This window comes from Helianthus annuus, chromosome 4, assembly GCF_002127325.2.
Source record: "Helianthus annuus cultivar XRQ/B chromosome 4, HanXRQr2.0-SUNRISE, whole genome shotgun sequence".
Lineage (NCBI taxonomy): Eukaryota > Viridiplantae > Streptophyta > Magnoliopsida > Asterales > Asteraceae > Helianthus > Helianthus annuus.
This window is the reverse complement of record NC_035436.2, coordinates 172,074,710-172,095,692: the sequence shown is the minus strand read 5'-3', so window position 1 is coordinate 172,095,692 and position 20,983 is coordinate 172,074,710. Positions and strand designations below refer to the sequence as shown.

The following is a 20,983-nucleotide window of genomic DNA, read 5'->3' as shown; positions in this document are numbered from 1 at the left end:
TATACGACCAAGTTCCTATGGGAATACTTCAGTATCAAGAAAAAGGAAATCCTAAGTGACTAACGACTGTCATATTTAGTATCACGAAGGAAAGGTTAAAGACAGTTAGAAAAGTGATACAAATAAATAAACAAAAGCCACTGAAGTTCGAGTTGGAGACAAAATGCTGTCAAAAGTATTTCCTTGGAAAGGAATTTATAAAAAGGGAAAGCTAAGTCTAAGGTACGTAGAACCATTCCAGTAATTCAACGAATAGGACCAGTAGCTTATCAACTACCAGAAGAGTTAGCAGGAGTACATGATGTGTTTCATGTATCCAACCTTAAGAAATGTCTATCAGATAAATCCCTGGTAATACCTCTCTAAAGTAAAGAGGTAAATGGTAAATTTTAAAATAATAGGGAATCTATTACAAATACGATAAGAAGATCAAGTTTTTCAAAGCACAAAACAACCAGTGTTGTTCACAGCCAAAGGAGGACCAGAATACACAATCAGAAATAAGGTGAAAATACTCTCATCTATCTCAGTAAATCTCGAGGACGAGATTTTTCGTAAGGTGGGGAGGATGTAACAACTGTCACTAAAATCAATAATTAGGACGATAATTAGTCAATAAGAAAACCCTAATTGAGACACCCAAATAATTCTGCACTAGCCCTAAAATTTTCAGGACAATCGGAATTAGGATCAGGGCCCCTAAAACTCAAGGGGGGTAAACCCTAATTGAATGTTTATCCATTAAAAACATTGTTAACCTCTGATTGGTTAAAATTCTTGACTCATCCAAGCTACTCCCGTGCATGGCAAGTCTAGGACATTTAGGTATCCCTTACGGACCGTAAGGGATCAGGCTTACGGTCCGTAAGCGAGGCCAAATTTTGGCTATAAATAGCCGACCTTGGGTCTTGCACAGAACAATTGAAACGACGTCCAAATACTGTCTGTACGTCGAATTAGCTTAGAAACAATACAATTAAACACACACGATCACGAGGTGCTGCCGCAATCAGGGTAATAACTCGATCACTATTACGATTCAACGTCCGATCGATTATAACTATCCAACGATTGTTCGAGTGCTGCTCAAATTGAGCTTCTACTTTGATTATTCGTCGTGATTTCGACTTGAATATCTGAGTGATGTTCGAATTCGGACTATGCTCTGTTATTCGTTGTGAATCCGATTGAATTATTAAGTATTGCACTTGTTAATCATTGTGAGGGTTAAATCTCGTGAATTGACGTAACTGCTGTATTAAGTTACTAACCTATTGTGTGTAAATTAGGTTAAATCAAGGCTAATCAGTAGGCTTATACCTTGCCCATTAAATCTGCAATGTGAGTCATTCTCTTTTTCCCAAACTATTTTACAATACCTCAAAGTATTTTCCAAACGTTATAATTACAGGGATTAAGTCGTGGTTATCTTGACCGCTGGTTAGTGGGGTATTGTGCACATTACTAATTTCTCACAGTTAGGCAATAAGCCTAACAGGGTTAGGCTACAAGACCTAACAGTGACAAAACGTCACTAATTGGGTGAATGGACCCAATAGTGGTATGACCATCGTCACACGGGTGGCAAGACCAGATATTAATTAAGATACTGCCATAGTAATCGCTCTTATGCTGTAATTTATAACTATGTGTCGTTTTTATCAAACTGAATGATTCACTCAGTATTTCCCCGCTGACAAAACCTTTTTACAACATGTTTCAGGTAACATACTGTGATTTCAGTACACGTGCTACGGAGCACCATCAAGCTTGAAATAGTGGCTCAATTAAATATATAAACATGTTTGTAAAATAATGAAATTATGAGGATTATGGGATTTATCCTGAAACGTAAATAAATAATACTCGGGCATTTTTCAAATTTAAAACAATCCTGTTAAGACTTCCGCTATAAAAATAATTACCACGGGATTTTCTGTCCCGCGGCTCCTGAAACGGGTCAAACCGGGTCGGGGGCCGTGACAGCTGGTGACAATAGTGTTTTTGAATATGAGGATGTCGATTGGGTTTCTTCAAAGCAGGATGAAAGGATTTTGAGTGTGAGGGTGTAGGTGCAATTTACTGTTATACCATCAGAGTGTCTTAAAATTTGACACTCATTCCAATTTTACCCTCACAAAACAAGCATTCATTGATTGTAAATATCGCTTTAAGTGTTGTACGCGATGTAAAATTACATGTTTGAACATCACATTTGCTTTATATAGTTATATAGATTGTTTTTATGCCTATTGACGCGTCTACAAAATTTATAAATTTTTTTTTTGCTCTGTCTTAAAACAAATTTTAACGATAATCACATAGTGAGTTTAAATCGGATCAGTATTACACGTATAGATGTGAATAATAGCACATTTGAATTCTTACGAGGTAACACGTACACTGATATCAACTCGAGTGAGCATGAGATTGGATGAATTTTCATTTTTTATATATGTTTTTGTTATACAATTAAATAACAATCTCGATTTATATAAATCTAACTATATATTAAAGGAGAAGTAGAGGTGATGTAAGTTTGCATACGTGTCAACTAACTAGACATGCCATGTAGGTTTTGCTGATGTCATAAATAACAATTAAAATGTTAATAAATTCTATTAATTTTTTTTTCTAATCCAATATATGTGTGTGTTTTAGAGATTAGATTGATATTGGGGGGAAATTTGAACTGCACGGGGAAGTGTTTTTTGCAATTAATGTTTCTGAACACCATCATCATCTTCTCCAACTTCCTCTCATATCTTCTGGACATATATCACATTCCAACTCATTCTCTCACACACACATATGCCGTCTCTTCTTCTTCTTCTTTAATCGCTTTTTTTCTTCAGACTTTAGGGCTCCATCTACAAGGAGATGTCAAAATCGGTGATGTTTGAAGGCAGAGGATCGTCTCTTTCTCTAAGTTTCATCGATGATCTCACCGGCGAAAGATATGTGGAATCTAAAGGCTCGAATCATCAGAAAATGGATGCAGGTGTTTCAGATGGATCTGATCTTGCTGGATGAGAAGGTATTTGCTTATTTAACTTTCTTTTTCATGAGTATTGTTTATAGTTTTGTGTAGTGGTACGAGTTAGGGTTTGCATACATTAGCACTTTATTTCCGTAATGTATTCTGGGTTGTAAGATTCGGTTGTAAGATTCAGGCTGCAAATCACCTTTGTAAGATTCAGTTGTAAGATTCGGTTGTAAGATTCAGGTTGCAAATCACCTTTGTAAGATTCAGTGGTACGAGTTAGGGTTTGGATACATTATGATATTAGGGTTTTTAACTTTGTAATGTATTCTGATATTAGGGTTTTTTTAAGAAATTCAGTTCCTTTGTACATGTAATGTATTCTGATATTAGGGTTTTTTTCGTACATTTCAGGGTTGTAAGATTCAGGTTGGTATCAAGGGCCCTTTGATACCTTATTTTGACTCTCAACTTCAGGAAGATTCGGTTGTTGTTTTGTCTAGGTTTGGTGTTGGTGAAAACCTGGACCCATACAAAGTTGTGAATCATGCTTATAAGATTAACTTTTATCGTTGTACAACTGTTAGACCTGCTTTTGGTTGGGAAGGTGTTGAATACGGTTTTAAGCTGATCTCACATTCACTTATTAACAAAGGAGAATGCAAAGACCTTTTGACTGTTGGTATGTATTTTGTTTAATTGCAGTTCTTATAACATTTCCTTATTATTTTTGAGCATGTAAATCATATGCAAGTGATCGTCCTTATTTTATAGCAGATGTTGCAGGTACTGTCGTTTGCTGTAGTGATGTGGACATATATGGAAAACCTCCTAAAGAAAGAAACAGGATGAACTTTGAACTCCAAGATGTGGAGTAAGTATTTTTCTGTGATATAAACATATGTGTTATATTTGTGTGATAATGTATATTGTTTTTCAAGAAATTCAGTTCCTTTGTTAACTTTGTTCACCATGAATATTGTTTAGATTTTTATGCTTGAGTAGGGTTCGCACGGAAAGTGTGTTTTTCTTAGAAAGTCAAGGAAGCGATCTGGTCCATCCGATTGGTGTGTTTAAGGGTTGAGATTAATCAATGGCAATCTTGTAATATTTGAGTAATATAATTAGAGACGTTTAATATAGTGAGGGTATTTTGGTAATTGGAAGTGTTTTAAATAAGTCAAGAAACTACCATATCAATAACCAATCCCTAAATTCATGCAATTTCCCATCTTTCTCTCTCTCTTTCTTTCTCTCCCTCTCTAAACCGATCTCTTTCCACTTGCTGCTGGCGACGCAAAACAGGACCCCACGAGCATTTAGATTTCGGTTCCAAGGCTTGTTCATACCCCTTTTCCTCACTAGGTATTCATATCTTGTGTTGTGATTAAAGTTCTTGAAGTGCATATACGTTTTCGGTCTTAATCTGCTTGTAACTTGGCTGCGTTTTTTCTGTTTTAATTGATGATTGTAGAGAGGCTTGTACCGCTGTTTCTGAGTCGTTCTTGATAAATGGAAGGATTACGAGCATGGATGGTAAAACACGGCGTCAAGAAATCTGCTTGCTGTTAAAACACAGCGTCAAGAAATCTGCTTGCTGTTAAAACACAATGTCAAGAATCCTCCAGCAATCTGCTTGCTGTTAAAACACAATGTCCAGAATCCTCTGGCAATCTGCTTGCTGTTAAAACACAGCGTCAAGAATCTGCTTGCTGTTAAAACACAGCGTCAAGAATCTGATTGCTGTTAAAACACAGCGTCAAGAATCTGCTTGCTGTTAAAACACAATGCATGCTTGCTGTTAAAACACAATGTGATGTAATGTGACATAGACAATAACATAAAACACATTCAGAGTGTTAAAATGCAAAAGAACTGTTAAAACACAACCTGATTATATATTGACTTTAGAGTATTAAAACACATTGACTTCAACCTCTATGACTGGTAAAACACATCACCAAGAACATGCTGATAGTTTTCAGATAAACACATTGACTTCCAGATTTGAATTCGAAAACAATAAAAATTCCGAAAATCATGGAATTTTAGTTAATGAAGATACATTCCAAAAATAAAATTAAAATGTGAAATTACATTATAGCCCTTCTACTTAAAATCCCTCAATAACACATGTCCAATTCTTATTCCTTCCTAGACTTTCTAGGAAAAATAGACTTTCCACCCAACTCCTACTCTTTATGCTTTGTATGCCTTATTGTTTGTATACATTCTGCAAGATGATTTGCATTTTTAATTTCATGGGTATTATTTATCTACATGTAGGTTCATCCAGGAGGAATTATTTGTGTTATTTGGATTTAAATGATTTGCATTTATTAAAAATGATGTGTATTTATTTGTTTTCTTTGCAATATAGTTCCAAAAATTAGAAAATGATTTGTATTTATTATAAGCAATCATCCAGTTGTGATTGTATTTTTGAGATTTGTAAGAGAATTGGTATTTATTTGTAACAGGAATGGTATTTATTATCAATGATTGTTGTCTATTTGTCATATATCATTTAAAGTATGGAGATATATTAATTGTTGTTAGGGTTCTCTCATTTGTTACAAAATTTGGTCTATTAAAAATACCAGTTAATTTTGAAGTTGTGTGAATTTTTTTTTTTTTTGTAGTAACAGCTATGTTTACACCTCTTTTTTTTTTTTCTTATGCAGTGGTAATATAGTGCGCTGTACAATGTGGAATGAATACGCTCAACAGTTTAAAGATTTATTGGATCAAAAAAATCGAATGAGAATGTGATGGCTGTCATTCAGCATGCAAAGATTAATGAATGGCAGGGTAATTTTGTCAATATAATTGATTCTTTTATTATTGTGGTTTAATAAATTGATGGTTATCTATATCCAAATTGTTTAGGAAAATTCACTGTTCAGAATGATAAGTTTGGAACACGTATCTTTCTTAATCCAGAAATTGATGAAGTTAGACAGCTCAGGAAGAGGTATTCATTCAATTCATGTGTTTGAATATTTCAGAATAGGGGAATTGGCCTATAATAATCCCACCTAGACCTTATTGGCCATTAATAATCCCACCTCAGAATATTCCCCCCACTAGTCCCACCTTTCACCTATTTTTCCTACAATAGTCCCCCGTTAAAAAAACTTAACGAAGTTAAGCTTTTTTTCCAAATTGCAAACAGGTTTTTTAGGGCTTTTGATCAGAACGATTATACGAGTCAATTGATGTAAAACCTACTTCGAAATGGTGCTCCAAGTGACTTGATTTTGGTTAATTGGAAATTTAAACACCCGAATTGAAGCGTCGTTTTAATCGTTTGGAGCACCATTTCGAGGCAAGTTTTACATCAATGGACTCGTACCGTCGTTCTAATCAAAAGTCCTAAAAATATGTTTGTAATTTGGAAAATTAACTACCTAGGCATGACAATAGTTTAAATAAAGTTTGGATTTTTATTCGGTTTTTGGCGTGGTCTATGGATTTTCTTGTATTGTAAAGGCTATGGAATTTTAACTTGGTGTATATGCATGCTTGATATTTGTTTCATCGTTGTTTATTGCTTCATATAATCCTTGGTGATGGTCTATATCACATAATAGGGTTGTGCTATGGTTCTTGATTTAGGTAAGTGTCTATATCACATAATAAATGTTTAACTCTTTAAGGTGAAATTACGTAACTAACCTTAGAAGTAATATTCGGTAATTTAATAAAGTCAAGTGTTCTGCTAATCTTGTCGCTGTGAGGCTCGAGGTTATTAATAGGTCTCGGTTTGGTTTATAGCTAGGTCTAAGAAATTGGTCTAGTCCTTAAACATTCTCTTGTCTATTAAACCAAGATTAAAACCCATAGTTGCCTTAGACTTTCGCGCTGTGAGGTAGATCGTTTTATTTAGGCACTTTCAAGAAGTTAGAGGACTGTGAGGAAATCTAAAAACCGGTAAGCGTAACAGCCTAGGTAGTGCCACAAGAATCACCTTGAGAGGGATTGAGGGGCTTAGTTGGTATCTTAATAGGTTCAGCATCTAAAGATCCCGGTTCCATACCACAAAACTATCGAATAGAAATCCATTCTGAGTTAAACTTGCGTCTAGCCTAGGTAGTCTTCATCGCCTTTGATTAAAGTCTTCGTCCACATTCGTGTTTAGTATTTTATTAATATTTTAGCTTAATATTTTATTTAGGATTTTTAGAAACCCCCCTCATCAAATAAACAATTAGTCAAGTCCGTGTCAGTCTAAATCTAGATAGAGTCGTTAGCGTAATCAGTAGAGTCTCTTGGGTTCGATACTCGGACTTCCTTAGGCTATACTGCATCTATCGGTACACTTGCCGGTCGTGTGGTTTAGGTTTTAGAGAGTCTTAGTTTTATAAATTTAAAACTTAGAGAGTCTAGTTTAGGGTTTAATTTAGTTAATTTAGTTAAACCACTTACAGCACATCAATTATTAATGGTCAATAAGGTCTAGGTGGGATTATTACAGGCCAATTTCCCTTCAGAATATTATTATTATTATTATTATTATTATTATTATTATTATTATTATTATTATACTTATTGTCATGTGATTTTCTTATTCATTGTACAATTAATTTTATTGCCTTTTGGTACAACAAGTCCAAGCTGGTGGTTCTTCTTCTCAATCGATATTGTCATCTCAAACTATTTTCCTGTCCGGCAAGAATTTCTGATAGATTTCCCGAAGAAACATGTTGATGACATTATTGAGATCGAATCGGTTTGAATAATTCACATACATATATAAACTTTCTACAATTTGAGATTTTATTTTATAATATATATATATATATATATCATATGCAATTTGAGATTTTATTTTATAATATATATATATAGGTAAAGAGTAAAATACAAATGCGTTTATCGTACGATACGTACGCGATCATCTCAGCCGTTCGATCAGGTGCAGATCTGGTGCGAATTCAATACATATCGCATGTGAAAAAATGGTTAGCATGGGGTAGTGTGAAAAATGGCATGGGGTGTGTAGATGGACAAAATCGCATGTGGAAGATTTGAATATCGCATGTGAAAAAATGGCATGGGGTAATGTGAAAAATGGCATGGGGTGTGTAGAATCGCATGTGGAAGATTGAATATCGCATGTGAAAAAATGGCTAGCATGTGGTAATGTGAAAAATGGCATGGGGTGTGTAGAATCGCATGTGGAAAATTGAATATCGCATGTGAAAAAATGGCATGGGGTAATGTGAAAAATGGCATGGGGTGTGTAGAATCGCATGTGGAAAATTGAATATCGCATGTGAAAAAATGGCTAGCATGGGGTAATGTGAAAAATGGCATGGGGGTGTAGAATCGCATGTGGAAAATTGAATATCGCATGTGAAAAAATGGTTAGCATGGGGTAATGTGAAAAATGAATGGGTTGTGTAGATGGAGAAAATCGCATGTGGAAGATTGAATTCGCACAGCTCGTACAGTTCGCATGGAGGTATTAAATCGCATGGGAGATGAAGATCTGACGGCTGGGGTTATCGCGTACGTAATGTACGATAAGCCCTATTGTACGTTAACCGGCCTCTATATATATATTTATATATATATATATATACACACTTTGAATAATACAGTTGAATTTATTGATATCATAGGCAATGTCATGTGTGGTAGTTGCAACCATCAAGATTGTTCAAGAAAACTATGGTTGATTTTATCCAACTTGTCGAAAGTGTTTCAAGAAGGTGCTGACTAAAACTGAATATTTGCAATATGCTCAAACTATTTCGGAGTCGGTGATGAACCTGGCGCCCACTTCTTTGGTATGTTCCAAGTGTGAAGAAGAATGTACATCCATAACCATAAAGTAAGATTACCTGGATGTTCCAATTATTTATGGTTTTTCAGCTATATACACTTTTTAGAATGATTTTCTAACTTTATAAAACATCGTCTATATATTTCAGGTTCAAGGTTCATGTGAGGGTTCAAGATGAAACCGGTAGTGTGTCGTTTGTTATGTTTGATAAAGATGTTATCAAGATCGTTGGTTCAAGTGCAAGTGACATAAGAGAACGCCAAGTGAAGTCTAATGATACTGAAAGTTTTCCATACGAGCTCACTCGGTTGCTCAAAAAGAAACTGGTGTTTAAGGTTGACATTTCTGAATACAATCTTAATCATGACTATCATGTTTACACAGTCCAAAAAATATGTGACGATCCGGATATATTAGATGAACTGGTTGCGGATAATGTAAATGCTGCTGATATTGCTGATGAGGTATGATGTTCCTAACCGTTCAAACATTAATGGTTTCAAACATGAAATCTGCTACTAAGTGTTCCATAGTAAAAATCAATTCCTTAACATTTTTTTATACTCTGTTATTAGGTTAGTCAAGAAGTTTCGGACTCGAAAGCCGTGCAACTATCTGAAGATTCACAGAGGGGCGGTGACTCGATTTCCAAGGTGAGTTTGTATTGTATAATAGCTTTTACTTCACTTTGTATTATATAAATCCTTATTTAATACTTTAGTAGTTGTTTTGTGATTTAATTCAAGGATGTGTTGTCTGTTACGGCCAACTCTTCTGCCGTTGAAGCCGAGAAGGATTCGGGAACCAGTCTGAATGGCAAGAGAAGCGTTCAGCATGTGGAAGGGATAAATGTTGGTGAGCTATCTTCGAACAACAAATGAAACCGCAAGAAGCCATCTAAGTTTAACAGTTAGAAGCTTAGAAGTGTTTGTTATATTTTGGTGTTTGTTTAAATGTCTTTTGGTGAATGGATTCCTAAGTAATGGTTTTTTGAACTGGTTTTTATGTTTTTGTTTTGTTAACCTTTTGAAACTGAATTATGTATGCATGTGTATGTACTTTGAAAAACATGTATTATGTAGTAAGCCTTTATGTGGTTTACGTTTTTTCGTATTATAAGCTCTTTTTAGGTTTGTGAAATTCAACATTAGTTACTCAATAGACTTTTAAATGACAACTTTGCGGACGATTTATCCCATGTTCTATAAATATGCAATAATGCAAAGTTGCGTTTTTCCGATTTCAACAATCTTATTAATTAATCATGTTTTAATATGTACTTACTTATTGATATCCAAGAACACACCTAAGATTGTATAGATAATCTGGTTTAAGACATCTTTTGTCGAGATCAAGTTTTGTAAAACATTTTCACTTGTCAAGCAATGTCATTTTTTTCGTTATGTTTGAACTGAGATCAAGTTTCGACGTCTTAATGAAAACACAATGTCATTTTTTTGGTTATGTTTGAATCGATATTTTCTACGTGATATTCAACAATCTATAATAACATGATAATGGTAGTTTCATTTCGAGTCATATACTTTTAAACTATTTTGTTGTAGTGATGTATATTATTATAGATACTTAAGTTTTTTTCTTAGTAAAATCATATAGTTGATTATAAAACAGGTTTAAACCATGGTTAAGAAGCCCAATAGGTAAATTATATTCACATGGTTAAGAAGACCAATAGGTAAATTAGGTGGCAAGGTTGACAAAAGTTTTAAAAATAGCAAAGGTCCTTATGTATTTGGATTACAAGGGCAAAACTATCATCGTATGGGTAATCTACTTCCGGATGATGGCGAAGAACCAAAGTTCTCACAACTTTACATATATGACTCAGAAAACGAGGAATTGAATCGTCAAAAGGCTGTAAGGTAGATAAACAATAGCATACATACTGTAGTTGTTTAACTATGACAAGTGTTATTTTTAATAACATCGTGAATTTTTCCTATAGTGTCGAGACAGGGTTCAAAAGATCAGCAAACACTTATCTTGATATTGGAATCATATCCAGTCTTAAGAAAATGTTGGATTCTTGCAATCCACTTGTGAAGTCATTTAGAATGGTAAGAGAATGTTTTAAAGAAAATGATTGGCGAAATGTAAGACTCAAGCTTATTGGTACAAAAGATAAAGACGGTAGAATTTACAACTTGCCAAGCGCATCGGAAGTTGCCGCTTTAGTAATTGGTGATTTTGATGGAGCATTTGATAAAATGGACATTGTTTTTCAGACAAAGTCTAGTGTTCTTCAAAGAATTAGTGAGCTTCATCCTTCTTATCTGGCATTGCAATATCCACTTATCTTCCAATTTGCTAAAGATGGTTTTATACTTGGTATTAAGCATAGAGGTGTTTCTGTTGACGGTGATATACTTAGAACCAGCACGACAATGAGAGAATTCTTTTGTTACAAAATACAAGACAGAGCCAATGAGTTTTCATTGTTACTTAATGCCCAAAAACTATTCCAATAATTTTTGGTAGATGCGTATACAATGATAGAATCGGCAAGGTTAGACTATATAAAGACGCAACAACCAAAACTTCGAAGTCAAACTTTTAAGAATCTAAATGAAAGTGTTGAAAGTGGAGAGAATGATGCTTCAAATTGTGGTAAACGAATATTGTTACCATCATCATTTACTGGTGGTTCTCGATATATGATGCAAAAGTATCTTGATGCTATGGCAATTTGCAAAGCTGTGGGATATCCAGATCTGTTCATAACAATTACATGTAATCCAAATTGGCCTGAGATTTATCGTTGTTTAAATGAAAAAGGCCTAAAACCTTAAGATAGACCGGACATTATCTCAAGGTTATTCAAGATTAAAATCAATCATCTAATACAAGATTTCAAGAGAAATAATTTTTTTTGTGAGATACAAGCAGGTAATTGATTGAAAATGTTTTCAATTGTTATTCATATAATTATCTTACTGACAAGGTTTCCTTTTCAATGTTACAATTATCTACACAATCGAATTTCAGAAACGTGGTTTACCTCATGCTCATATTTGTCTGTTCTTATGTGCGGAGAGTAAGTTTCCGACAGCCAAAGAGATCAATCGTGTAACTAGCGCCGAAATACCGGACAAAGAAACTGAACCGGAACTGTATGAACTTGTCAAACAGTTTATGATACATGGTCCTTGCGGTACAGATAACCCTAAATGTCCATGCATGGTTAATTTAAAATGTTCTAAAAAATTTCCTAAGAAATATGTAAACGAGACTTCCATTGATACCGAAGGATATCCTGTCTACCGTCGTCGTCCTACAGGAAACACAGTTGAAAAAAATCGCGTCATTCTTGATAACAGGTTTGTAGTCCCTTACAAGGCTCTTCTACTCAAGAGGTACCAATGCCATATAAATGTTGAGTGGTGTAACCAAACGGGCTCTATCAAATATCTGTTCAAATATATTAATAAGGGTCCGGATAGAGTGACTGCTTCTGTTTTCCAAGTCAATAAAACAAATGAAGTTGGGCCGATTACTGACACTCAGTTAAACAAAACAAAAGTAGATGAAGTTAAAGAATATCTCGATTGTAGGTACATTTGTGCCTGTGAAGCTGCTTGGAGAATATTCAAGTTTGATAGACATTATCGATATCCAGCAGTTAAAGTATTATCTTTTCATTGTGAAGATGGTCAAAGTATTGTTTATGACGATGATTCAAATCTCCGTGATGTGGTTGGTAACCCCACTGTCAAAATGTCAATGTTCATCGAATGGATGAAGTGTAACCAAGTGGATGAATTTGCTAGAACATTGAAGTACATAGATTTTCCAAGATACTATGTATGGATACGTAAACTACGAAAGTGGCACCGAAGAAAAAATCCTTATAGAGCAGTTGGTAGGATACATTATGTACCTCTGTCACTTGGTGACTGTTATTTCTTGAGAATTTTATTGAATCATGTAAAAGGACCAACCAGTTTTGATGATATTAAAACCGTTGATGGCCAACTTTATGATACATTTAAAGATGCATGTTTCGCACGTGTTTTCTTAGATGACGATAAGGAGTATATAATTGCAATGAGAGAAGCAAGCACATGGTCGACTTCTGATTTTTTGCGGACACTTTTTGTAACGTTACTGATGTCCAACTCCATTTCTAGGCCTGGATATTTTTGGACACAAAACAAAAGTCTATTATGTGAAGACATTTTATACCAGCAACGAAAGATTACTGGTATTCCAGGTAATGATAGAAGTTTATATAATTTGACAAATTTTATTCAACTATCATGGAATATTTGAGTAATACTATTTAACACTCAATCTTTTTTGTAATCAATTTTATAGATTTGGTTATTCAAGAGAAAGAAAGAGAAAACATTTGCTTATCACATATCCAGAAGTTGCTACTTTCTTATGGTAGTACATTAAGTAACTTTGATGATATGCCAAATGTTCCTAACAATTACATTTCTGTGTTGAAGAATCGACTGATAATGAAAGAACTTTCGTATGATCGGGCAGCTTTAGAAAAGGAACTTGCTTCTTATTTAAAGTGTTTAACTGTTGAACAGAAAAATGTTTACGAGACCGTTATGAATGCATTTGCAAAAGGTATCGGAGGTTTATACTTCATATATGGTTACGGCGGTACCGGTAAGACATTCCTTTGGAAAACCTTTGCAGCGGCATTACGATCGAAAGGCGAAGTGGTCTTAAATGTTGCATCCAGTGGGATTGCATTGCTTCTTTTAGACGGTGGTAGAACGGCCCATTCAAGGTTTGTAATCCCAATAAATATTAACGAAGATTCTATATGTTCCATAGAACCGAATAGTAAGTTAGGTGGCTTAATAAAAGAAACGAAGCTGATAATTTGGGATGAAGCTCCGATGACACACAAGCATTGTTTCGAAGCCCTTGATCGGACAATGAGAGATATCGCCTGTTCAAGTAATCCGAGGATGCAAAAAAAAGCCATTTGGAGGAAAGGTTGTTCTGTTGGGCGGTGATTTTAGGCAAATACTTCCAGTCATTCCAAAGGGTACTAGAAGCATGATTGTAAATTCTTCATTGAATTCGTCTTATCTATGGCAATATTGTAAGGTACTAAAACTAACTGAAAACATGAGGCTAAAAGCGGGTACCAAACCAAGTAATTTACCAGAAACCAAGGATTTTGCAGAATGGATATTAAAACTCGGTGATGGTTTGCTTGGTGATCCAAATGATGAAGAGGCAGAAATTGAAATCCCGGATGATTTACTTATCAAAGATGAAGTTAATCCTATTGATTCACTGATTCCATTCACATATCCGGAAATGGATAAATTTTTGGGTGATTCAAACTATTTCCATCGAAGAGCTATTCTTGCACCACCAATGGAGTCGTTGATTCAATTAATACACAATTGTTAGACAGTATACCTGGTGAGGAGAAGATATATCTCAGTTAAGACACTTTATGTGAATCTGAGCAACAGTCCGAACTTTACATGGCATTGTTTCCTTCGGACGTATTAAACAATCTGCGTTTGTCAGGGTTACCTAACCATAAATTGGTTCTCAAAGTTGGAGCTCCGGTAATGTTACTTAGAAACATTGATCAAGCAAATGGTTTGTGTAACGGCACACGACTACAAGTAACAAAGCTTGGAAAAGTTGTAATACAAGCAAAGATCATCACAGGAAACAATATAGGTCATCACACTTTGATTGCACGATTGAAAATGACTCCTTCCGATAAAAGAATTCCAGTGAAAATTGTTCGTCGACAATTCCCACTATCAGTCTGCTTTGCGATGACAATCAATAAAATTCAAGGACAGTCACTTGAATGTGTCGGATTGTACCTTCCACGTCCGGTTTTCACTCATGGACAACTATATGTTGCGGTATCTCGAGTAAAAAGCCGGAAGGGTTTGAAGATTTTAATCTGTGACACGGATCAAAAAGTTTGTAAAACTACTACTAATGTGGTCTACCAGGAAGTACTACAAAATCTATAAGTATGAATGTTGAATAGCCTTTTGACAGAAACTATGTTTTGTATATGATGTCATGTTATTTACATTGCCGATTTTTGGATTGTCGATCCCTATTTTGTGGTTCTTAATGATATTTTGTACAAGTTTTTATAGATACCATTTGTCTCTACATCAATCTTTATTTACACTTATGTTGGTTAAAGTATACCTAAAGATCAATACGAAATAATTAAATGAGGTACAAAGCACTAATAATATGTCGACGACCTCAACATCAATACCGGTTTTAAAACTAACATTAAAGGCTGCAAGTTTCTGACTTCATAAGACGGTCATTACAACAGCATTGGCTGCCTGCATTGTTTCCGTTAGACATGGACCCAATAATTTACATCTACATATATGTTTTAGAACCACAACTTCAAAACTAAACTAACAAGTCTACCATCGATTTCTAAAAGTGAACAACTACAACCCAAAAACTTGGTTCCATATATCCTTCTGCATTTGCCTTCCTCAATCCCATGAACATTCATCCGAACAACAAAAGCTTTTTACCTTTCACGAAGTTAAGTGTAAAAGCTTGACCTGGAGCCATGCTTTTATCATTCACAAACTTTCTCATTCCTTGCACATAATATCTTCATCGACCTTCTGATAAATATGTAGCAACTCGAACATCCCAAACATCACCTGCCGCGTCCACAATCATCAAACCGATCTTACAATTCAGTCCGAGATCTTTAGCCTGTCTTTTAAGAAGGCACTGTAACAAACAACGAACAATTCAATAAACAAAGAATTAACACATCTTTAAAATCTGACTAAACTATTATATATTAGTAAACTCATCATCACAAGCTTACAAAATGACCGTCCACACGGAAATAAATAGGTACGATCTCATCATCTTCATTCACAACAGCACAGACCTCCGGTGGAAGCACTAAATCGCAGGTAGCACAATTGAAAACCGTGATATGAAAAGTCTGAATATCCATCATCTCAAAGACAATCAGATGATCAGCAGTTATTGACAAGTCATTCTTTATCTGCTTCCATCCGGTAGTTATGTAAAGTTCATTGTTGAAATCTTCCATCCGTACAGACCAGTTCTGCTTTCTAGATCCCTTAATAAGAACCGGATATGAAGGAATAGTGTTTAACATCTTGTGATGAACAAAAGAACGATTAATACTCTACAATCTGAAAAAAACACATTATATAGCACATTAGTAAAAATATATCAGAAAATTAAGTAAATAAATAAAAAACAACAATCAAACAACTGTATCACGTAAAAAATTACATGATGAATATTGTTTGAAGTTACATACCACATAATCTTCGTTACCAGATGGTTTGTAGTAAAAATCATCACAAGGAGCAAGAGAAATGTCTTGATAAAAATATAATATTCTGAAACTTTCCAATGCTTCCTCATAGTGAAATATCAACCATGAATCTGAAGGTATTTTCAAACTGTCTACCAACTCAAACCATCCATTATAGAAATAATATCTGCTATTGCTTAGAGGATAGATCCTGACTTTAAAAACGTTTCCAGTTGTGGTCCCGATGTTTATATTTCCAGTTGGATAATTAAACTGTTGAATCCATTTTTCATATTGTTTTGGCAAAATCTAAGCATAAATAAACAAAACTCTTTTATTACTAGACATCATACGAAAAAAATAGAATTAAGTGTTAAAGTAGGATCGGATAAAATTCCTAACCAAACATTTCATTTTACAGTCTTGAAGGTAACACAGAAATCCATAAACCATTGTCACGTAAAACTACAACAGTATCAATTATATAGAATCAAAATCAATAACATTAAGAAACAAATGAATACAATCCATTAAGTTATGCAATACGTCTAAATAAAAGATGACACAACTAATATATATCAATATAACAATACAGAACATGGAAAAGGTGAGAATACATGTATTTTCTTAACATATCGAAATATATATATATTTTTTACAGCAAATCATATAATCAAAAGTTAAAACCTACTTTGTTCTTAAACTCATTAACTTATCCTATTTAATTTAGGCACATATAAACAAATAATACAAGTATCATGCAAGGCAACTAACCAATCAGTGTTATATATTTAACCTCTATACGATAATCTACAAGAATGATTATAAATACTAATGGGGACAAATCAGAACTGAATAAACAAACAAAAAATCTACCCAATTTATCAAATATTACATACATATACTACAATCGCCTTCAATTTCAAGAATACTAATACCAATTCTAAAAAACCAAAAAAAAGGCCATCAAAATCGGTATAAAAAAGGTTCAATGTTATTCTTAACATACCCAAATATTCACTAGAGAAACATAATCTATTAAACACTAAAAATCTAAATTCCATCAACGTATACATTAAAACCTATACCCAAACAACATCAATGTCAAGAACAGTTATAATCTTCCGATTAAGTATCACAAATAGACAAAATCTTTGTAATTTACATGTAAATAATCAACAACATTGACTCATACAATGTCAAAAGAAAGCCAAATTATAAGAAATTTTCGATCAAAGAAACCAAATATACTAAATTAGTAAAAGATGAAATTGAAGGTGAAGAGAATACTGTCGTGGATTCGGCAATGATTGTGCAGTATCGAATGATCTCTGTTCGTTATCTAAATCAAGGATTCTTCCGTCTGAATCGATAGAACTGGTGTAAGGGTTTTGAAGACTTCAACCGTCGATGATTCACAAAACCCAACGCGCCTAATTAAATATTTGGTTTTCAACATATGGGCTTGGGCTTGGACCAGATTTAATAAACAAGGCTTGGGCTTGGACCAGATTTAATAAACAAAGAATATTTGTGTTAGTGAACTGCATATTGGTTTGGAACAATGTTGGTTTGGAATATATTGGTTTGGAACTAAATGATGTATTAGATAATATATTTTTAATTACTGTGTTTTCTGTGTTAGTGAAATTAAATCATTTAGTGAAATTAAACATGTTTTGTGGGTTCGTTATGCTTCTTGTGTCTAAACTTAATCAGTCAACAAGTTTAATGTATTCTTAAGTATAATACGAATGTGAATTCATTAAATAATTTCACATCATATTTTACATACTTATAATACTAACAACAACACGTCCATCGGACACCCGTGACGGGGTGCAATATGGCTTCAAGTAGGTACACAAGTTTTTATGGTAATGAAGTTCAATTTTTAATCAATTAACCGAATGTTATTGAAGAAATTGGTAAAAGAAACATTATTCTGTCAGCTGATGTGAATTCATAAGTATAATGCGAATGTGAATTCATTAAATAATTTCACATCATATTTTACATATAAACGTAGGCTTACATTCAATATTTACGATGTACCCACGTCCATCGGACGGGTGTCCACCTAGTACTATATAATAAAAAAAATATTTATGGGACACTTGTCATTATATTAGGCCATGTCTTATGAATAATTATTATTTTAGTTTAATCTCTTGTAATTAATTATAGATAACCCTCCTAATAAATATTATTTAGTTTAATATATTATAGATAATTATTATTTAGTTTAGACTAAATTGGCAAAATCATCCCTGAGGTTTGGGTATGTTTGTCATTTTCATCTAAAACAACTTTTTTGTACCATATAGTCCTTTACTTTTGGGAATTTTTTGTCATTTTCATCCAAATGTTTGATAGAACATTTTCACCCAAAACAACTTTTTTGTACCATATAGTCCTTTACTTTTGAGATTTTTTGCCATTTTCATCCAAATGTTTGTTAGAACATTTTCATCCAAAACAATTTTTTGTACCATATAGTCCTTCACTTTTACGATTTTTTGCCATTTTCATCCAAATGTTTGATAGAAAAAATAAAGCAAATTAGATGTTTGGATGAAAATGACGAAAAGTCCCAAACGTGAATGACTATATAGTACAAAAAAGTTGTTTTTGATGAAAATGACAAATATACCCAAAACTCAGGGACGATTTTGGCAAGTAATCTTTAGTTTAATCTCTTCTAATCAATTATAGATGACTCTCCTACTAAATATTATTTTATTTAATCTTTTCTACTTAACTATAGATAATTATTATTTAGTTTAAATTTAATGTATAGATAATTATTATTTAGTTTAAATTTAATGTATACTTCTCATTTATAATATTAATATTACTTTATATATAAAATTAGATTTATTACGGGTTTTTAAATATAATTTGTATATTATCACTCAAATGGTTGCTTATTTACTTCTTGAATAACATGTTTGACTACTGTATTTTCTTTTCAATAATCATCTCCGCAATCACCATATCTATCGCGTACCGAATATATCAATTAGTTTTTTTAATATAATTTTCTTATTATTTGGTATATAAAATCATATTTATTCAAGCCGTGTAATACACGAGGGTTTTTTAAGATATAACTTTTTTATTATTTGGTAAACAATATTACATTTATTCAACCCATGTAATACATGTGGTTTTAAAGATATAATTTTTTTTATTATTTGTTATATAAAATTACATTTATTCAACCCGTACAATATGATTCTTATAGATATAGCTTTTTATTATTTAATATATAAAATTACATTTGTTTAACCCGTGCAATAAAGGATGTTTTAAAGATATATTATTTGATTATTTAGTATATAAAATTTATTTATTCAACCCGTGTAATACACGTGGTTATATCCTAACATAAGATAAAACAGAACTAAACTACACATGGCATACTCTTTGTATCAGCTTGGGCAATTAGGCTAATGATTTGCAAGTAATTATACAATTCTATCGAGACAATGAACAATGAACGAACTACATTCAAGTTTATCAATTTATACGAGGTGACATTTAGCCATTATTTTTAGAAATATTGGATTTTAATAATCCCAATTATTTGTCATTTGCCGTCAACAGTCGCAACTTCAAAAATAACTGCTGGCATTCTCAACTTTGACTTTGGCCATCACCACTCCCAACTTAACACTTCGTATGTACTGTCACCCCGTCGTTAACTAAACACTAACTTCATTTGTTTTAGAATCCTACGTGTCATAATCATCCAATGTGGCATGATGATGTGGAAATGGATCTTTTATACACCTTAACACCTTAAAAAAACCCAGTTCACCACCACTCATAGCCCACTGCAACCACCACTCATAGCCACTGCAACCACCACCATTCATCGTTCACCACCACTACTACCACTACCACAACCGTAAAACCACCACCATTGGATACGATAATCCATTTAAGCAATATAATTAAACAATTGTAACTCAAAATAGAGACACTTAGGCAAAAGAAATAAAGAAAATCAATTTATAATGAATTTCAAATCTTTAAATTAAGTGTAGAAAATTCTGCCATCTGATAGATTTTCACGCAATTTAAATTGTGTATATCAAGACAAATCAAAAGAGATAAACATTGACCAAGGATCCTATTTCCGTTCACCACCCATTTATGCCAGCAAAAAAAAAAAAAAAAAAAAAAAGAAAAAAGAACCCTATTTTCGCCAGCAAACCTCAAATCTCCAGATCTATCATCATTGGAACAGAAGAATCCGGTTTGTATACTGATTATGATTCATTGCCGCACCACCACTACCACAAAAACAATCACCACTGCACCAACTCCACCATCTAACAACTGTCGTTGTTGTATCGGACCACCGGAGAATAACAAGAATAACACTGCAATCCTCGATTTGAGAGCACAACAACTGATTTTGATCTCGTTGGTTGGCAACGCCGTCATTATTGAACCTGAATCTTTAACTTATTGGTTTAAGATATGAGATGGGGGCTTGGAGGGGGCTTGACTCAAGTGCATTTGAACCAGGCCAATTTATTTTTGAGCTCATGGTGACCGGAGAAGGTGGGTCTCGTGTGGCTGGCTATGAAGGTAAGTCTGGCGATGGTGGTGATAAAGCAGATGAAGGAAAGGAAGGGGGTTATGGGGATGGGTGGGTGGTTTATAATTGGGTGGGTGGAAGAGTAATAGACACGTAGGATAGTGAGTTATAAAGGATCCATTTCAACGTCATCATGCCACATCAGATGATTATGACACGTAAGATTCAAAAACAAACGAAGTTAATGTTTAGTTAACGATAGGATGACAGGACACACTAAGTGTTAAGTTGGGAGTGGTTGGAGCCAAAGTGAAAGTTGAGAGTGCCAGCGGACAAACGCGAATAGTT

The 20,983-nt window shown here is 33.8% G+C and overlaps 1 protein-coding gene and 1 pseudogene across 1 annotated transcript; both read left to right on the top strand.

The window, feature by feature from the left end:
• The first annotated feature begins 11,284 nt into the window (after positions 1-11,284).
• Positions 11,285-13,774, top strand: LOC118491583. Its single transcript, XM_035989464.1, has 3 exons — positions 11,285-11,525; positions 11,737-13,005; positions 13,110-13,774. Exons 1-3 carry the CDS (start codon positions 11,285-11,287, stop codon positions 13,772-13,774), a joined length of 2,175 nt encoding a protein of 724 aa, XP_035845357.1.
• Positions 13,775-13,889: 115 nt separating this feature from the next.
• Positions 13,890-14,770, top strand: LOC110933353 (annotated as a pseudogene).
• Positions 14,771-20,983: the final 6,213 nt, after the last annotated feature.